The sequence below is a fragment of the Lytechinus pictus genome, chromosome 16, assembly GCF_037042905.1.
Source record: "Lytechinus pictus isolate F3 Inbred chromosome 16, Lp3.0, whole genome shotgun sequence".
Classification (NCBI taxonomy): domain Eukaryota; kingdom Metazoa; phylum Echinodermata; class Echinoidea; order Temnopleuroida; family Toxopneustidae; genus Lytechinus; species Lytechinus pictus.
Window position 1 is genome coordinate 11,730,451 of NC_087260.1, and position 18,147 is coordinate 11,748,597.

An 18,147-nucleotide genomic window follows, 5' to 3' on the forward strand; every position below is an offset into this window, starting at 1 on the left:
ACAAAACGGCACTGCTTTACCCCCCGGTGACGTCACACTCAAAGAACACCCGTCTCGGTAGGCATTGCAGGAGCGAACTCAGGGAAAATGGGTAGGGATAAATCGTTCAAATTCACTATTTTGAAAAAAGAAAATGGGGGGTCGAATCACCTATTAGTGTTTGGGGGGTTGTAAGGTTGCTATTAATGTAAATATCTCAATATTTGGAATCGTCTTCTTAATTCAACTTTAAGCCTATTGGTTGATCAAGTAGTAGATTTTATGATCGCTCACACATGATAGCCAATGCAATAAATTTTAGAAATCAGTCCGAGGATCATTCACTAACCTGGGCACAGATATATATATCTTAATTCTGGAGCTATTTCTATGATTGATTGCATTGATTAATGTGTATGATCCATGGTGAAAACCTCCCCAACGACCAATTGCTAAGCTTTATGTTATAGGGCCCTGGGGCCAATTTCATAAAACTTACAACAACAAATTTGCAATAGCAGTTTAAAGCTACTGAAATCAATTGATATGATTGATGGTAAACTAGTAATAGAAACTGGGCATTTCTTATTATAACAATTCTTGATAAAACGGGACCACTGAGATTGAAATGACACTCACCTCCCCGGCCGACTTGCCCTTCAGAGTCCTCACACTAATAGCCCGTCTGTAGATGGTTGAAACAATGGCGGCCCGGAGCTTAGTCCCCGTCCTCGTATTCAGGTAGAACTGATATGAGAGTAGGGTGACCTGGGTCAACTGACATAGCAACAGCCCAAGCACCCAGAGCATTCCATACAGGGTGTCTGACTCTGTCTGCTGGATGTATTCGAGGAGTTGACGCACAATATATGCCTGGGATGTGATGCAATTTAGAGAATAACCAATGTTACGACCACAATCATGAAATCAAGGTGGAATCAGGAGGATGGTCACAAGTTCGTCTGCATAACTTTGGGACATTTTGGTAGACTTGAAGTATGAGATGCACAGTGATTTGTCAGTCAAACAATTTGTCTCGCCATGCTCAATGCTATTGTGCTGAGCAAGCCCTTCACTCGAATGAAGTGGTCTGCATGCCCAGCCTCCTATAACTTGGGTACAGAAGGCCCCTCGCTCAGGAATTGAAACAGCAAGTTTTATTTGTGATAGATAGTCTTGTGTGAAGACCCACTTGTTGATCAAACTTCAATCTGGACAAAACTAAACTAATGTAGTTGCAACAATCAATGATATCGATGAAAAAGTCTGTAAAACCAATGTCAGTTGTCACCAAGTCATCGTACATCTAGATCTAGTACACTCAACTAGAGTGCTTTACTTTACTTCTTTTTCCACAATTATTCATTTTCGACAAGAATTATTTGGGATATATTTTCTTATTCATACAAACAAGCAATTGGGTGGTAATTTTGTGAGATTCCGTTTCAACTCAATTTTACATTAATGCCACAACTTCCAATTCAACTCAATTTGACATCAATACCATGACTGGCATTTATGTGTCATTATGACAATTAGCAATTACTCACAGAAGAAAAGAGAGACACTGAAAGGCCCATCAGCATTGTCATACTACCAGCAATAATCCTCAAGAGTAAGAATCTGAAAACAACCAGGCCCAACGACGCATTCTTAGGACCTCTCATGGCAAGTTCTTCGTTCCACAGCTGGGAAAACCTGTAAGGTGTAGTATGCATGAAGTAAGGAAGTGGGGATGTATGGAGGCAAGAAAATGAGGAAATAGTGAGAAAGGAGCAAAAGAGGATGAGGGAGACAGAAACAAACAAATATACAGAAGGGAAAAGAGATAAAATAAATGATATGTAGATAATACATGTTAAAGGGAAGAAAGAGTTCATATTTCAAAGTAAAAGGAATAAGGGTAAGTAAGTGGAAGATAAAGAATTATTAGAAAAAATATATTTCACAAATAAAAATAATATTAAAAGAATAACATCACTTGTTTCTGACATTACCACGTGGTCTGAACAGAGAATAAGGGTAATAATTTGAGTGATCTACTTAAAATGATATGTATAATATGGACAGCAAAAAATCTAGAGAAAAATTAATATACATGTACAGTATATCGTGTTTCAAGCTCTCGAAGAAACAGAATATAACAAACCAAAAAAATGCATTATCAATAAATCTCAATATATAGCAAGTTATATTTATTGCTCAATTGCATCTATAAGCATGTACATATAACACAGTATATATAAAACAGTATAAGAGACTTGAAAAAATAATACTAGAAGATATAATTGAAGCATCAGACTTAAAAAAAAAAAAAAAATCAGTATATTTACCTATTGTGATTAAGGCTGGCACTCTCATGCGGTGAGCAGGGAAATAGATCATCAGGTTTCAAGCCGCGTTTCCATGCTTTGTAAAACGCAAAGTTCAGCCAGTGAAAATACAATTTTGAAATGAGCGATGCGTCGTCCATGACATGCCTCCTGTAAAGAGAGAAATGTGTGTTAACCTTTTCAGGAATTTTCAATCAACGTTGGCAAGCATGTATATTTCCATTTCAGAAAATGTAACTGAAGTTGAGATACCAATTTAGGCTTGCCATATTTTGTTTTTAGAATAAGATTATTGGCAATCTAAGAAAAACGGCTTTATGAAACATCCTCAAGTACCCAATTACTTCACCTGGGCCCAATTTCATCAAAGATTTCTTATAACAAATGCATCAGCCAATCACATTGAAGGATTTCGGTAGCTTTAAACTGTTACTGCAAATTTGTTATCATAACATGTTTTATAAAATGGGCCCCTAGGTCTGGGTCCCATAGCATAAAAGTTACCATCATGGTAACTTTGCAATCCAATGTTAACTTTTATCGAGTAGTTGATTTTGATTGATTGTTGACCATAGTTACCACGGTTACCATAATAGCAACCTTTATGCAACAGAGCCCTGTTGCAGGAAAAAGTTAATAATTTCATGAGGAAGATATTATATGGGTGAGATTCACTACAATGCCTTAATTTTCCTACAGTATTTATTTTTAATTCCTTTGTATGAAATTTTCAGTGTTTTGTTGGTGCTATTGTTGGGGTAACAGCATGCAGCCCTTGAAATATCTGCACCGAGTGCTAAATAAATGTTGCATTATTTTATCATTATTGTTTCTAATTTCACTCTATAAAGATTTCATGCTATAAATTTTGAAAGGAATAGGCCTTACAACCATTATTTAAGACAAAGTGAAATTTTGTTCATGAAGGAAATGAAAGATGTGAACCCTGCTTTAGAAATGACAGTTACATGTCAAAGTTGCCAATTTGTCCCTGATATTAAATAAAGATTATCATATCTTAAGGTACAAACATACTGTCACTCTTTCATCAGTTTTTATTGGATGTTGCGGATCCTTGGATAAGTTCCTGGAGTTTGAACCACAAGGCTTCGTTCCAAATCCCACCACAGCACTAATATTTGGCAAGTCATTTGTCTGTAGACATTTACCACTCTTGACCCAGGGGTGTATGTAAATGGCTACCTTACATGTATATGCTTGAGCATGTTGAGCAGAGTTACTATGGCATCTCTCTCTGCTATGACCAGGGTAATAATAATATCATGCACTGTGAACGTCTGAATGTGGGGGTAAACGAGTCATTAATCATCATTACAGATGAAAAAAAAAAAAATTCATCTTTGTGAAAACACCCTCCCCTCACCATGCCGTTTTCTTTTGAAAGAATTCCACCAAATGAATTCAATATGTGCACTTGTAAAAGTTCCATGACTGCTCAACTTCAATTCATTTCAAATCAACAAAATTTCAACTTGAATCTAAAACGCTCTACATTGTACCCTCCCTATGCCGTTTTCTTTTCAAAGAATTCCATCAAATGAATTCAAAATGTGCACTCGTAAATAATCCTCAAGACTGCTTAAATTCAATGCATTTCCATTTCTTAAAGAAATATTTACACAATAGACTGGCACCAGCAAGAGAGATCCAATTATGAGTACTTACGTTTCAATCTTTTGATATTTCCCACTGAATGCAATGACTTCTTCATTTCCGCCTTGAGGCTGGCTTGGTTCTTCTTTTATATCCACAGCTTCTCCTGGAATTCCAACCAACAAATAGCATTAATCTTCAGCACATCAATATTTCCTATTTGACAAGAGCATTAAAGGTTGAGTCAAGTCAAATCATGAATTATAGTACAGTGGTTTGCCTTTACATGTACTTCACAAATCTACGAGTTCAATCCACAAAGCATTTATAATCATGCAAGATCAATTTTGTTTTTATTTGCAATTGAATATGAATATTTCATCTTCAGTACATGTGCATGAAAAACATAGTCCAAGTCCACCTCTTTCGATTGTTATGATTGGAACATTCAAAACACATAAGAGGTCAAGTAATAATCAGGATTGTTTGTAATTTTGTGGAGTGAAATACATATGAGTTGAATAGAAGAGATCCGATCACCACCAGATTAATTACATGTACAAGCAAAATAATTTTTATACAGATTAAAATCACTGTTCTTATTTTTTTCTTATGATTTCTTTAAAAAGCTAAATAGATTACTGTTTTGCCAGTTAAAAAACATTTGACAAACTAACAACATCATATTTTGGAGGGGGACTTTCTTTGAATCATAAAAACACATCTTCAAAACAGAATAAACAGCAGCATATTATACAAATTTCTTGGGAAGTTAACACTTCATGCTCGATAATTAATTTCAATAACACTTTTTGTGCAGCAGTTCAATATTTGAAGGGAATTTCCATAACATTTGTACAAGTGGATGATGGCATTACGTGGAATGGCAATACAAATGTACATAATTGCAATATATGGATTGCAGGGCGATACTTTTTATACAAATATCATTTTCAAATAACTTTTGTTGCCAGTGTGATAAATCATCAAGGGGACGTCGTGGTCTAGTGGTTACGACACTTGTCTCTCAATCAGAGGGACATGGGTTCGAATCCCATCTATGGTATGTGTTCCTTCAGCAAGAAATTTACCCACACTGTGCTGCACTCAACGCAGGTGAGGTGAATGGGCACCCAGCAGGATGAATTCCTTGAAATGCACTGAGTGCTGGAAGGCTGCTTGAGCTAAAGCTGGGGTAATAATAATGTGCCTTGGAATATTTCCAGACAGATGGCGCAATATAAATGCCTATTATTATTATCATTATCACAACACTCTCCAAGTCTTAAGTATAGGCTGAGATGCAAGGTGATAACAAAATGCACCCATGCCATGTCAAAAATAATCAATTTTTTGACCATCTTCTGTCCCAGGGTTGGCAATTATTGATGCATCATACAATATCCGCATGTGCTGTATGATGAATGACAGCATTGTGCCATTACTTCTCATAGTGACCTGCTATTCACCCCTTTCACCAGGGTGAGCCAAACTGTACAAGGGGGGGGGGGTGCTTCACAAACATTTTACTTTGACTCAAGTTTAACTTAATTCCCCCCCCCCCAAGTGACTTAAAGGACAAGTCATCCCAAACCCGAAGTTGATTCGAATAAAAAGAGTAAAATCCACTAAGCATAACACTGAAAATTTCATCAAAATCGGATGTGAAATAAGAAAGTTATGAAATTTTAAAATTTTGCTTCATTTCACAAAACAGTTATGTGCACATCGTGGTCGGTATGCAAATGAGGAGACTGATGACGTCATCCACTCACTATTTCTTTTTGTATTTCATTGTATGAAATATTCTCATTTTATCCTCATTGTCAAGTGAAACAACGATTAATTTCTCCTTGAACATGTGGAATTAGCATTGTTTAACTATGGTTCAGTCAAGTTGGTCCTTATTGTCAAATCTGTAAACAATAAAAAAAACAAAAGAAATAGTGAGTGAGGGACATCATCGTCTGTCTCATTTGCATGTCACTCAGTTGTGCATATCACTGTTTTGTGAAAAATACAGCAAAACTTTAAAATGTCATAACTTTCTTATTTTACATCCGATTTTGATGAAACTTTCAGCATTATGCTAGTTTGATTTTTCTCTCTTTTTTCAAATCACCATTTCTCTGGGGTGGACTTGACCTTCAAAGGGTTAGATAACTCCATGGCCATAAAAGCTACATGTATGTTGACCAAAATAATTAAAATTTAAGGCCTGTTTCTGGATTGGAAACCTCCTATATTACTCACACATTACCACATGCATTATTGACAAATTTCACCCCCTAAACATGTCTAAATATCAAATCAGACATGATAAACCTGTTTCTTGTTTTGAGGGCTTCAACATTAGACACTCATTTCAGTTTGATTTATTGGTGGTTCAAACACAGAAAGCAGATCAAAGGGGTAATGTATCTGATTGTCGAAGAAGGTACAGGATGTATCCTCGGATCTTCCATTAAAGGGATGGTGCGGGCTGAAAAAATATATATATTATCTAAATAAATAGAGTGCAATTCACAAAGCAAAATGCTGAAAATTTCATCAAAATCTGATGACAAATAGCGAAGTTATAGCATTTGAAAAATTTGCATTATTCCAGTGAAACATTTCTTGGCATGTCTTCATGAATAGTCAGTGGGAAAACTGATGATGTCATATCCCCACTTATTCTTTTGTATTTTATTATATATATATGAAATTAGATTTCTTCAAATTTTTTCCTTCATGAACCAAAATATTGGAATAACAACTGATTAAGTGCATTAGATATTCATTGCTGTAACTTATTTCATTACAAGGGAGACATGTATGAAACAAGTGGAATGCCTCTGGCCGTCTCACCTGCATCACGCGATTCAATATAGCAGCAGTGCTGATTTTGAAAACTACTATAACTCGCACAAGATGTTCAGTGATACTTGGTTACTCTTATTTCCACGTTTTATGAACTAGACCAATACACTTATAGAGATATGATGGCAATTCAACAAATACCCCCAACGTGGCCAAAGTTCTTTGACCTTACATGACCTTTGACCTTGATCATGTGACCTGAAACTCGCACAGGATGTTCAGTGATACTTGATTACTATTATGTCCAAGTTTTATGAACTAGACCAACACACTTTCAAATTTATGGCTGTAATTCAACAAATACCCCAATTTGGCCAAAGTTCATTGACCCTAAATGACCTTTGACCTTGATCATGTGACCTGAAACTTGCACAGGATGTTCAGTAATACTTGATTACTATTATGTCCAAGTTTCATGAATCAGATCCATAAACTTTCAAAGTTATGATGGTAATTCAACAGATACCCCCAATTCGGCCAAAGTTCATTGACCCTAAATGACCTTTGACCTTGGTCATGTGATGTGAAACTCATGCAGGATGTTCAGTGATACTTGATTAACCTTTTGTATAAGTTTCATGAACTAGGTCCATATATTTTCTAAGTTATGATGACATTTCAAAAACTTAACCTTAGGTTAAGATTTTGATGTTGATTCCCCCAACATGGTCTAAGTTCATTGACCCTAAATGACCTTTGACCTTGGTCATGTGACATGAAACTCAGGCAGGATGTTCAGTAATACTTGATTAACCTTATGGCCAAGTTTCATGAACTAGGTCCATATACTTTCTAAGTTATGCTGTCATTTCAAAAACTTAACCTCAGGTTAAGATTTGGTGTTGACGCCGCCGCCGCCGCCGTCGGAAAAGCGGCGCCTATAGTCTCACTCTGCTATGCAGGTGAGACAAAAATGAAATAATTATAATTTCATCTAACAACATAAGAAAAAGGAAAGTGGGGATGTGACATCAGCCCATCTAATGAATATTCATGATTACGTGCATGTAACTGTTTTCACAATATAATTATATTGTTAAACTTAACAAATCAATAACTTCACTATTTGTCAACAGATTTTGATGAAATTTTAAGCATTTTGCTCTGTGAATTTTACTCTATTTATTCAGATATAAATATTTTTCGGCCTGGAGCATTCCTTTAATTGTAGATGAAAATAAAATCCTGTTCATTTACCATTTGTTGGCACCAGTAGGACCTCATCAGGCTTTCCAATGTCCTCTTCATCAATGGGATCATCATCACCTCCTCCTTCACCTTCTCTACCTGTCTGTCCATCGTCTCCATGACAATCGGTGTCTTTCTCATCTAAGTCACCTTCCTCTTCCGCTAAATCTTCCATGCCTTGATCAGCTTCAAGAGTAACATCTGTATGTATTGTCCCACTCATAGACTCTTGCGTTTGCGAATCATCGTATTCCTCTGGCCCAACCCCATTAATCTGCTCCTTGTCGAACCATGCTTCATTAATCTGTCCCTTGTTAATCTGTTCCTTGTTAATCTGTTCCTCGTTAATCTGTTCCTCATTAATCTGTTCCTCGTTAATCTTTTCCCCGTGAGACGACATGGCTGAAGTACTTCAGTAGTTTTGGTTCTTTGGTGATACAATGTCATTAGCTCAGCTGTAGCACACACAACACAGTCTTCAGCTACCACTCATAAAAACCTATATTGATAAAACAGAAAAGAGAGAACCACGATATAAATCATAAAAAATAAAGAGGGAGAGCTGAAGATAAATGCCGATTAATCATAAATTTGCTTGTTGATGAATCAAACCCATTGCCTGCTGCATCTACATGAATGTGGTCCCTCCACAAAACCTATTCATTAAATAGTTAATATACAAAAGTGTGACTTTACCCGTCAACTTTCGCACTTTCGACACATACATTGTAGGTCCAATTGTTAAGCACTTCAAATACACATGTGCAGTAGCTGAATAGATTCACAGTTACAGTACAAGTCATCAGAAAGGAACAGTGTTTCTTCTCTAAAGAAATTTCACTGACCTTGAACTTACATGTACTGTATTGACCTTGGCCAGAGTTTCACCTGCTGTTAGTCAGGCAGCATACATGTATGTCATTTACTTCGAAAAATTGGCTAAGTCTGATTTTTCATTTTCATGTGATTGGTGACATCACAAGGAACAACTTTCAACTTGGTGACAAATTTATAATGGTCATTTTGACCATGTTAGTGGTCAAAATGGGGTCAATAGGGGTAATTTTTTTAAATTGCCCCGATTCTGTCAAGTGACACATCAAATTGTTTGTCTTGTTATACTGAACAAAAAAGTGTACACAATCATATACTCTTGACCTCCTGTTAAAGAGTTATGACCGGAAATTTCAAAAGGTCAACAAACTTTCGTTAAATGGCAAATTACACTGAAGGTGTGAAGAAAGCTAATTTTTCTGTGTTTTTTTTATTTTCTATTTTGATAAATCCATCATCAGAAGTCCTTATCCAGAAGATATAAAGGGTCAAGACAAGGTCAGGGAAAGGTCAAAAGGTCAACAAACTTTCATTGGAAGCCAAAATACACCTCTAAAAGCGATTAGAAGTTTAGAAGTCTTATTTTTCGTGGGTTCTTTATTTTAAAGTCTATATCTAAGAAGACATTATATATAAAGGGGTCATATGTTCTTATTTAGGAACAGAGTAGATAACAGAGATTGACGTTGAATACAATCAGTGTGGTAACATGGTATTGCAGGAATACCGTGAAACGGCTTGACAAACCCAATAATGCCCTTAAAAGTTGTATCATCTTCATGATGTTATAAGTGCAACCAGCTCTTTCCGAGTTTCTTGATTTAGGAATTCAATTTATTTTCAATTTAGTCTTTGATATGTAAAGATACATTTCATCCATTTGCTTTGTACATAATATTTTGACCAACAGAAAGTATTGAAAGTACGTATTGTGGTATATATGTGGACTATGTTAACAGACACATCGATTGATCAGTGTTCCCAGCTCCTAAGAAAGATGCCTAACATCTTATTTGGATTAACTTACGAATAAGATAATGAGGATAGCTAGGATCGAGGATGATATGATAACTTGGACTCCAATTGCTCCTTAATTGATTCTAACGTGTGACGGTTATATTATTTCTGACAAAGAGGCAACATCTTGCAAGCATGCTCATTCATGGTGATGCTGATGTGATATATTCTGACCATTACTCTATCTCTGGAGCCAAGAAGGACTACACATTCCTGATTATGTGCTGCCATTAACACGGCTTGTACTATTTTATAAAGTGTGTTTTTTTCCAGAGCATACAACGTGAAACTAAACTTAAAGGAGAATGAAACCCTTGAAACCAGCTGAATCCATATCAAAGAGAAAAATCAAAGAAACACTTTGTTGAAAGTTTGTGGAAGATTGAATGAATAATAAGAAAGTTATGAGCATTTGAATATTGAGATCACTAATGCCATGTAGATCCTCCCATTGGCAATGCGACCAAGATCTGTGATGTCACACACGTACAACTCCCTCATTACTTTAAGTACTTATTTCACTTATATTCTCACTTTTATAGAGTCTATCACAAGGTGAGGTGTTCTCTTTATGAGAGGACAAGTACAGAGGTTTCACAACATTATATCATTGATGAATCGTTTGTCATATGATTAGAATGAGCAAAAAGAGATGTTTTGGGGTATATTTTCAGTGTCCAAAAGGGGAGAGTTGTTCATCTGTGACATCATAGATCTTGGTCGCATTGCCAATGGGAGGATCTCCATAGCATTAGTGATCTCGACATTCAAATGCTCATAACTCTTCTATTGCTAGTCCTATTTTACTCAAACTTTTGTTGATCTCATTCTTTGATTTTTCTGCTTTCACAAAAGCTAACTTGCTCCAAGAGTTTCATTCTCCTTTAATATCAGTTCTCACGATAGTGATGTGCAAACATGCAGATTTTGTGTTTTTGTTCTTTTGTCGGTCTTGTGTTTTCCTACTTGCTGAACTACCTGGATGTTACTATAGAAATAATAATCACATATGACTGTGATTGAATTAAACCACAGCCATACCACAGCGGGAAGGGGAACAGCTGCCCCCAGAAATTGTGAAGACTTGCATATTTACTGAAAAATAAATATAATTGACCAAAAATATGCACGAAATCCTTAAATTTCACTTTACAAAATGCAAAAGGGCCCCGATGATAAGTTCAGAACAGCATGCACCAGAAATGTGTAGTCCTTCTTGGCTCCAGAGATCAAGTAATGGTCAGAATATATCACATCAGCATAATGGACACCCACAATGAGCATGCCTGCACGATGTTGTCTCTTTGTCAGAAATAATATAACCGTCATACATTAGAATTAATTTATTGAGGAGCAATTTCTGCCCACCTTATCATATCATCCTCAATCCTAACCTCATTATCTTATTCGCAAGTTAATCCAAATTAACTGTTAGGCATCTTTCTTTAGGAGCTGCGAGCACTGATCAATAATAGATGTTTATTCTGTTAACATAGTATTATACGTATACCCCAATACATTACAATGATTTCGGTTAATTGAAATATTCTGTACAAAGCAAATCAAGGAAATATTTCTTTACATATAAAAGAATAGTAAATTGAAAATGAATTGAACTTGAATTCCTAAATAAAAAGAAAATATCTGGTTGCACTTATCACATCATGAAGATAAGATTTTAAGGGCGGGTTTGTCAAGTCGTTTCAAGGTATTCCTGCAATACCATGATACCACACTGAATGTATTTCGACGTTTATCTCTGTTGATCTATTTTGTTCTAAATAAGCACATTTGACCCCTTTATATACAATGTCTTCTTAGATATAGACTTTTCAAAATAAAGAACCCACGAAAAATAAGACTTCTAAACTTCTAACCACTTTTAGACGTGTATTTTGGCTTCCAATGAAAGTTTGTTGACCTCTTGACCTTTCTCTGACCTTGTCTTGACCCTTTATATCTTCTGGATAAGGACTTCTAACAATGGACAATGGAAAAAAAATAAACACATGCAATAAAACACAGAAAAAACGAGCTTTCATAACCCTTTCAGTGTAATTTGCCATTTAACGAAAGATTGTTGACCTTTGACATTTCTGGTCATAACTTTTTAACGGGAGGTCAAGAGTATATGATTGTGTACACTTTTTTGTTCAGTACAGTATAACAAGACAAACAATTTGATGTGTCACTCGACAGAATTGGGTCAATTTAAAAAATGTACCCCTATTGACCCCATTTTGACCACTAACATAGTCAAGATGACCATTAGAAATTTGTCACCAAGTTGAAAGTTGTTCCTTGTAATGTCACCAAGCACATAAAAGTGAAAAATCAGACTTCGCCAATTTGTCGAAGTAGCCGGTAAATCATGACATATGCTGCCTGACTACTGGTATGTCACATCTTACCTCTGAATTCTAACTTCAAGAAATGTGGTAAAATCCTGCAATCCTTCCTCAAAACTACCAAAGTACAGAGACCACACAATGTCCATAATAATATGAAGACCAAACTATCAGGCTATGACTGAGGGGAAAAGGAAACATTTGATACTATCTTCCACCAATATTGGTCACGCTGCACTATAAAAACCTGGAGATAATGGACCGATAGCACATCCTCAAAACACCTCTTCTGATCAATAAGGGTGCGAATCGTTTCACTACCTCCACGCAACATTAATGGTCTGGTCTGAAATTAAATATAATGCGGTTTCATCCACTTTGATTTACAGTTTCCTGAAGACTGGTCTAAAATAGCTCTTTCTCTGCACGGAAGAGGATGGCGTGTTTCCTCCGATGGAACCCGTGTCAGAGTGATTGGTTGTGACAGGCAGAAATGATGAAGGAAAAAAGATCCCAGGATTGCAATTTTACATTAGTTACTCGCACACCCATTATAGCTCTCCCAACCACATCTTGGGTGAGTCAAGTTAATGACCCTTTTACTTAGGCACAGAGTGTTTCAGACCTTGTTCGATGAAAAGCTGAATTTCAAAGAATAGGGGCATTGGTAGATAAACATGCACATGTATTACTTAAGGTAGTGATGTGCATACAAATATATTTGTACTGAAATACAATACTTTTGCAAAAAAGCCATTAATTGGAAAAGGTAAAGAAAAAGTGCTATTCATGGCAGGTAATGTACTTTCAAGAGAAGTTGAAGGAATACATCAAGGCTATACAAACAGGAAGTTTAGGGTTCACCCCCCCCCCCATAAGAAGTAAAGAAGGTATACATTGCAAACTATTCGGGGAAAGAAATTTAGACACTTTTTTATTGATAACCATATTGTTTTCTACTGCTTGTCAAATCATTTTTACTGAAAGCAAGAGCAAGAAAGCAGAAGCACTTTTGTCAAGAGCATGCCGTGCGCACATTCAATAAAAGCAGCAGTGCCCCATCAATTCTGCACCCAAGATCACTCTCCCCTCCAAATCTTGTCCCCGAACCTCACTCGCTGAGATCGGAATGCGGATCGAGAGAGATTTTCTCCGTCTATGAACATGAATATTCAGATTATAACAGGGAAGGGCAACTCCCCTTTCCAGGGGGGGGGGGGCCACTTACATTGACGAGTGGATACCATGAACGGCCAAAAAAAACACGTAAAAAGGATGTCTTTTTTAAGATAGGGCACATTACGTACGTAACGTAATAAGGGTGTCAAAAACACTAAAATAATGAAAAAAGGGTATCTATTTCGCTAGGAAAGCTACGTACGTGTTTAGGGTCAAATTTGCGAGGGTATAAAAATCAAGACTAAAATGTTTTATAAAGGATACTTTTTGCTCTAGGAGTCAACACTGTGTTATTTGCGCGAATTGGGCTGTTCTAAACCCAATGATGTAGGTAAAGGTAAAACCGACGTCCGTGACATACTGCTGTACTTGTTTAGGGGTTCAATTCAGGGAATACTTGCTAATAGTATCGTTTTGTTTCCAATACTTGTTAAGGGTAGGGTTTCACACGCCAATACTTGTTAGAGGTGCAATTTCAGAATATGGAAAATACGTGTTTAGAGTGCTTTTTGAGATCTCATGGTCGCGCATGGTATCCACTCGTGAATGGAAGTGGCCCCCCGGGCTCCCCTTCCCATTGGATAATAGTGTGAACGAAGAGTTCAAAGACATAGGCTTGCACTTCTCCATCTATAGACCATGAATATTCAGATTATAACAGGGAAGGGCAACTCCCCTTCCCATTGGATAATAGTGTGAATGAAGAGTTCGAAGACATACAAGTAGGCTTGCACTGTGGAGAGACTGACCTCGTAAACGTCTTTTGATGGCCTTGCCCTTGGATGATTAATTCAGAATTTCTAATGGCAAGATAACAGCACTGAAATGAGAGTTCAGATATCAATGGATTACAAAGAAATGCAAAAGCAGACAGGTGTGTGGAAATAGTTAATATAATATTACATATAGCACTTTAATATGAGTTGCTGATTTTCTAGTTGCCTGATCAATGGCACACTATATATTGCCCCAGCTCTAGCTCCAACTGCTAAAGGCACTTGGTACCGAAGCCTACATTGAAGCATGCACTTGTAAGGTCCATGATTCTAAGAATTAATCCTGCAGGGAACCCATTCACCTCACCTGGGTAGAGAGCAACACAATGTTGGTAAATTTCTTGCTGAAGGAAAACATGCCACGGTTAGGATTCAAACCCACGTCCCTCTGACTGAAAGACAAAGAGTGGCAACCACCAGACCACGATGCCCCACAAGTTCCAACGCAAACCCACAACGCTGATCAACAAACTGAACTACGTATAAAGACCTACAATATAGGCCCTACAATTTCCTGCAAACTATGACAATAATGTTTGCCAAATTGTCGGAGGTGGTCCCTTTGAATGTTTCTGACAATCTGTACAATAGTCTTGCTGAGTCACAATCAGATGATTTTGGGGAAGAGACCGGCGGACCTTTGAAATACAGAAGAAAAGCACTTACAAGAAATTCAATGCTGACTTTTGTCTATTCATGCATGAGGTTGCAGGCAGTATGAACTGCAGATTAGCCATCTCTGCTCTTTGTATTCTATGAAATGGTTCTTTGTCGGCATGACTGGCTGAAGATGAAAGATATTAACATGCACAAAAACTAGAAACATCCAATATATCATAAAAGTCATGGCTGCAGGGAGACTTAGATATGTCCGGCCAAAAATGTAAGTTTAGAAGGTTTCCATGGTGGAGAAAGAACAGGTTTTCAGGTTTCACGGTAAACCATGTATTCTTTTGTGGGCATGTGTTGGGAGTTTGGGTTGTCCTTTTCAGGACCTATCACGAGCCCACAAAATGATACATGGTGTACTGTAAAACCTATACATCGACTCAGTCATGACCAAAACTTATTTAAGAATGTAACTTTGCTATCCGATGTTAACTACCATGGTAACGCTGATCAACAGCCAATCAGAATCAAAGATTCCATGCAAGCAGCGAGTTACCATTAGATAGCAAAGATACCATAATGGTAACTTTTATACAACGGGCCCAGAAATTGTCCAAGAGGACCTGGGGCCCGTCTTACAAAGAGTTGTAATTGATCCTATCAACCACAACTATAGAAAGCCAGAAATCCCAACATATAAAAATAGTTGTCCAAAATATTTTCTACATCAATGATTTATACTCCTGCATACATCTTTGTCGGGACAATTCAGTGTGCTCCTCTTCGGTTTCAAAGGGACATTGTGGAAATTTCCTGCATGAAAAATGATGACACCCATGGATTTCCTTACATGTACATGTAGTTGATATTTATGGGGGGAGGGCCCCATCTTACAAAGAGTTGTGATTGATATGGGCCCTATCTTACAAAGAGTTGTTATTGATCTGGGCCCTATCTTACAAAGAGTTGTGATTGATCTGGGCCCCATCTTACAAAGAGTTGCGATTGATCTGGGCCCTGTCTTACAAAGAGTTACCATTGATCTGGGCCCCGTCTTACAAAGAGTTGCGATTGATCTGGGCCCTGTCTTACAAAGAGTTACCATTGATCTGGGCCCCATCTTACAAAGAGTTGCCATTGATCTGGGCCCCATCTTACAAAGAGTTTTGATTGATCTGGGCCCCATCTTACAAAGAGTTGGGATTGATCTGGGCCCCATCTTACAAAGAGTTTTGATTGATCTGGGCCCCATCTTACAAAGAGTTGGGATTGATCTGGACCCCATCTTACAAAGAGTTGCAATTGATCTGGGCCCCGTCTTACAAAGAGTTGCCATTGATCTGGGCCCCATCTTACAAAGAGTTTTGATTGATCTGGGCCCCATCTTACAAAGAGTTGGGATTGATCTGGGCCCTGTCTTACAAAGAGTTACCATTGATCTGGACCCCATCTTACAAAGAGTTGCAATTGATCTGGGCCCCATCTTACAAAGAGTTGGGATTGATCTGGACCCCATCTTACAAAGAGTTTTGATTGATCTGGGCCCCATCTTACAAAGAGTTGGGATTGATCTGGACCCCATCTTACAAAGAGTTGGGATTGATCTGGGCCCCATCTTACAAAGAGTTGCAATTGATCTGGACCCCATCTTACAAAGAGTTTTGATTGATCTGGGCCCCATCTTACAAAGAGTTGGGATTGATCTGGACCCCATCTTACAAAGAGTTGCAATTGATCTGGGCCCCGTCTTACAAAGAGTTGCCATTGATCTGGGCCCCATCTTACAAAGAGTTTTGATTGATCTGGGCCCCATCTTACAAAGAGTTGGGATTGATCTGGACCCCATCTTACAAAGAGTTGCAATTGATCTGGACCCCATCTTACAAAGAGTTGCAATTGATCTGGGCCCCATCTTACAAAGAGTTGGGATTGATCTGGGAAACATCTTACAAAGAGTTTTGATTGATCTGGGCCCCTTCTTACAAAGAGTTGCGATTGATCAAATCAACCACAACTATGGATTGCCAGCAACATCAACATCTAAAATGTATGTTAATTCAAAATATTTTCTAGATATGATGTACATGTATGCATACATTCATCATTCTCTTGGAAATTAAGTGCGATTTTCTTTGTTTCCTGTAGAAAAAATTATGGCATGGATGGATTGATACAGTTCAGATTGATTGGATTTATCGTAACTCTTTGTAGACGGGGCCCTGATAAACCACAACTATGGAAAGCCAGCAACATCAACATATAAAATGAGAGTTTGCTCAAAAATATTATGGATATGCTATAAATTCATACTGTACAGTGTACATTCATTGTTTTTTCTTGAATTTCAGTGTTCTACTCTATGTCTACAAAAACGTGTTTATCATGCAAATTTTTTGTAAAAAATTTTCACGTTGATGGATTTCCATACAGTTGAGGTTGATCACATCAACTCTATGCAAGACGGGCACCAGGGCAGCCAAAACGAAGATTTGATAGTGACTTGTCCAGCTACATACAATTAAAAAGATTGATTATACACTACGTACATGTAATGATCAATGGGAGGGGGGCAGGGCGGCCAAAACATAAAGCTTTTTGAATAGTGACTTATGATGATACAATTAATTAGATTGATTGTAGATAATGATCATTGCAATTCATCATGATAATTAAGCTCCACAATCAATCACTACTTTAACACTTTGTGCTAAAGGACATTTGAGGAGAGAGCTAGGGAGAACTAATACCCCTTTCATAAACCCAATAAAACCCAATTATGCGGCTAATAGCAGCATAATTTGGTCGTAAAATCAGAGGAGGACAAGAGTTATCCGCATTATTCTGATGCTGCTATTATCCGCATAATAGCAGCATCGGGACAAAATTTTGAGTTTATGAACGTATTTCCAAATAATGCGGATAATTGCCATGGTGCGGTCACAAGGTCACCCTTTTCCAACACAACCGCATCGGAGGGGGCTTGTCCAGTTGTCATGACGATTATCCGCCTTTTTCATGACGGGCGCTCGTAAAAATAATGCGGATAATTTTCGGAGTTTGTGAACGCAATTTTTATTGAATTATCCGCATTACTCTTAGGCGGCTAATTGGAGGATAGGTTTTATTGGGTTTATGAAAGGGGTATTATTGTGTACGAGTATTCTTTACTTGAGTTTATGACTTTCCCTCACCATATTTGTGACTATTTTGGGCAATACTGCTGTCAGTACATGTACACTTGGGTATAAATCAGAACTGCATATTTTTATACATATGGTACCTTCAAATTAATAATGATAACATACAATACCCAGCCTTAAATCAGAATGGCGATTTTGAAATCTACATCTCATGAGACCTCAATGTAGATTTCAAAATAGCATTGTAAGTACACACTTTCATCGAACA

At 37.3% G+C, this 18,147-nt stretch overlaps 1 protein-coding gene across 1 annotated transcript in view; it reads right to left on the reverse strand.

Moving 5' to 3' along the window:
• The window catches only part of LOC129278825 (ATP-binding cassette sub-family C member 5-like), a 57,376-nt gene extending 42,662 nt beyond the window's left edge, over positions 1-14,714 (reverse strand). The window contains exons 1-6 of the mRNA XM_064111150.1: positions 14,438-14,714; positions 7,986-8,475; positions 3,999-4,092; positions 2,313-2,462; positions 1,530-1,677; positions 619-852 (exon numbers count right to left, since the gene is read on the reverse strand). Of these exons, the coding sequence (XP_063967220.1) occupies positions 619-852; positions 1,530-1,677; positions 2,313-2,462; positions 3,999-4,092; positions 7,986-8,376 (1,017 nt within the window). The 5' untranslated portion in view covers positions 8,377-8,475; positions 14,438-14,714. The remainder of the gene's footprint in view (positions 1-618; positions 853-1,529; positions 1,678-2,312; positions 2,463-3,998; positions 4,093-7,985; positions 8,476-14,437) is intronic.
• Between the last annotated feature and the right edge of the window lie 3,433 nt (positions 14,715-18,147).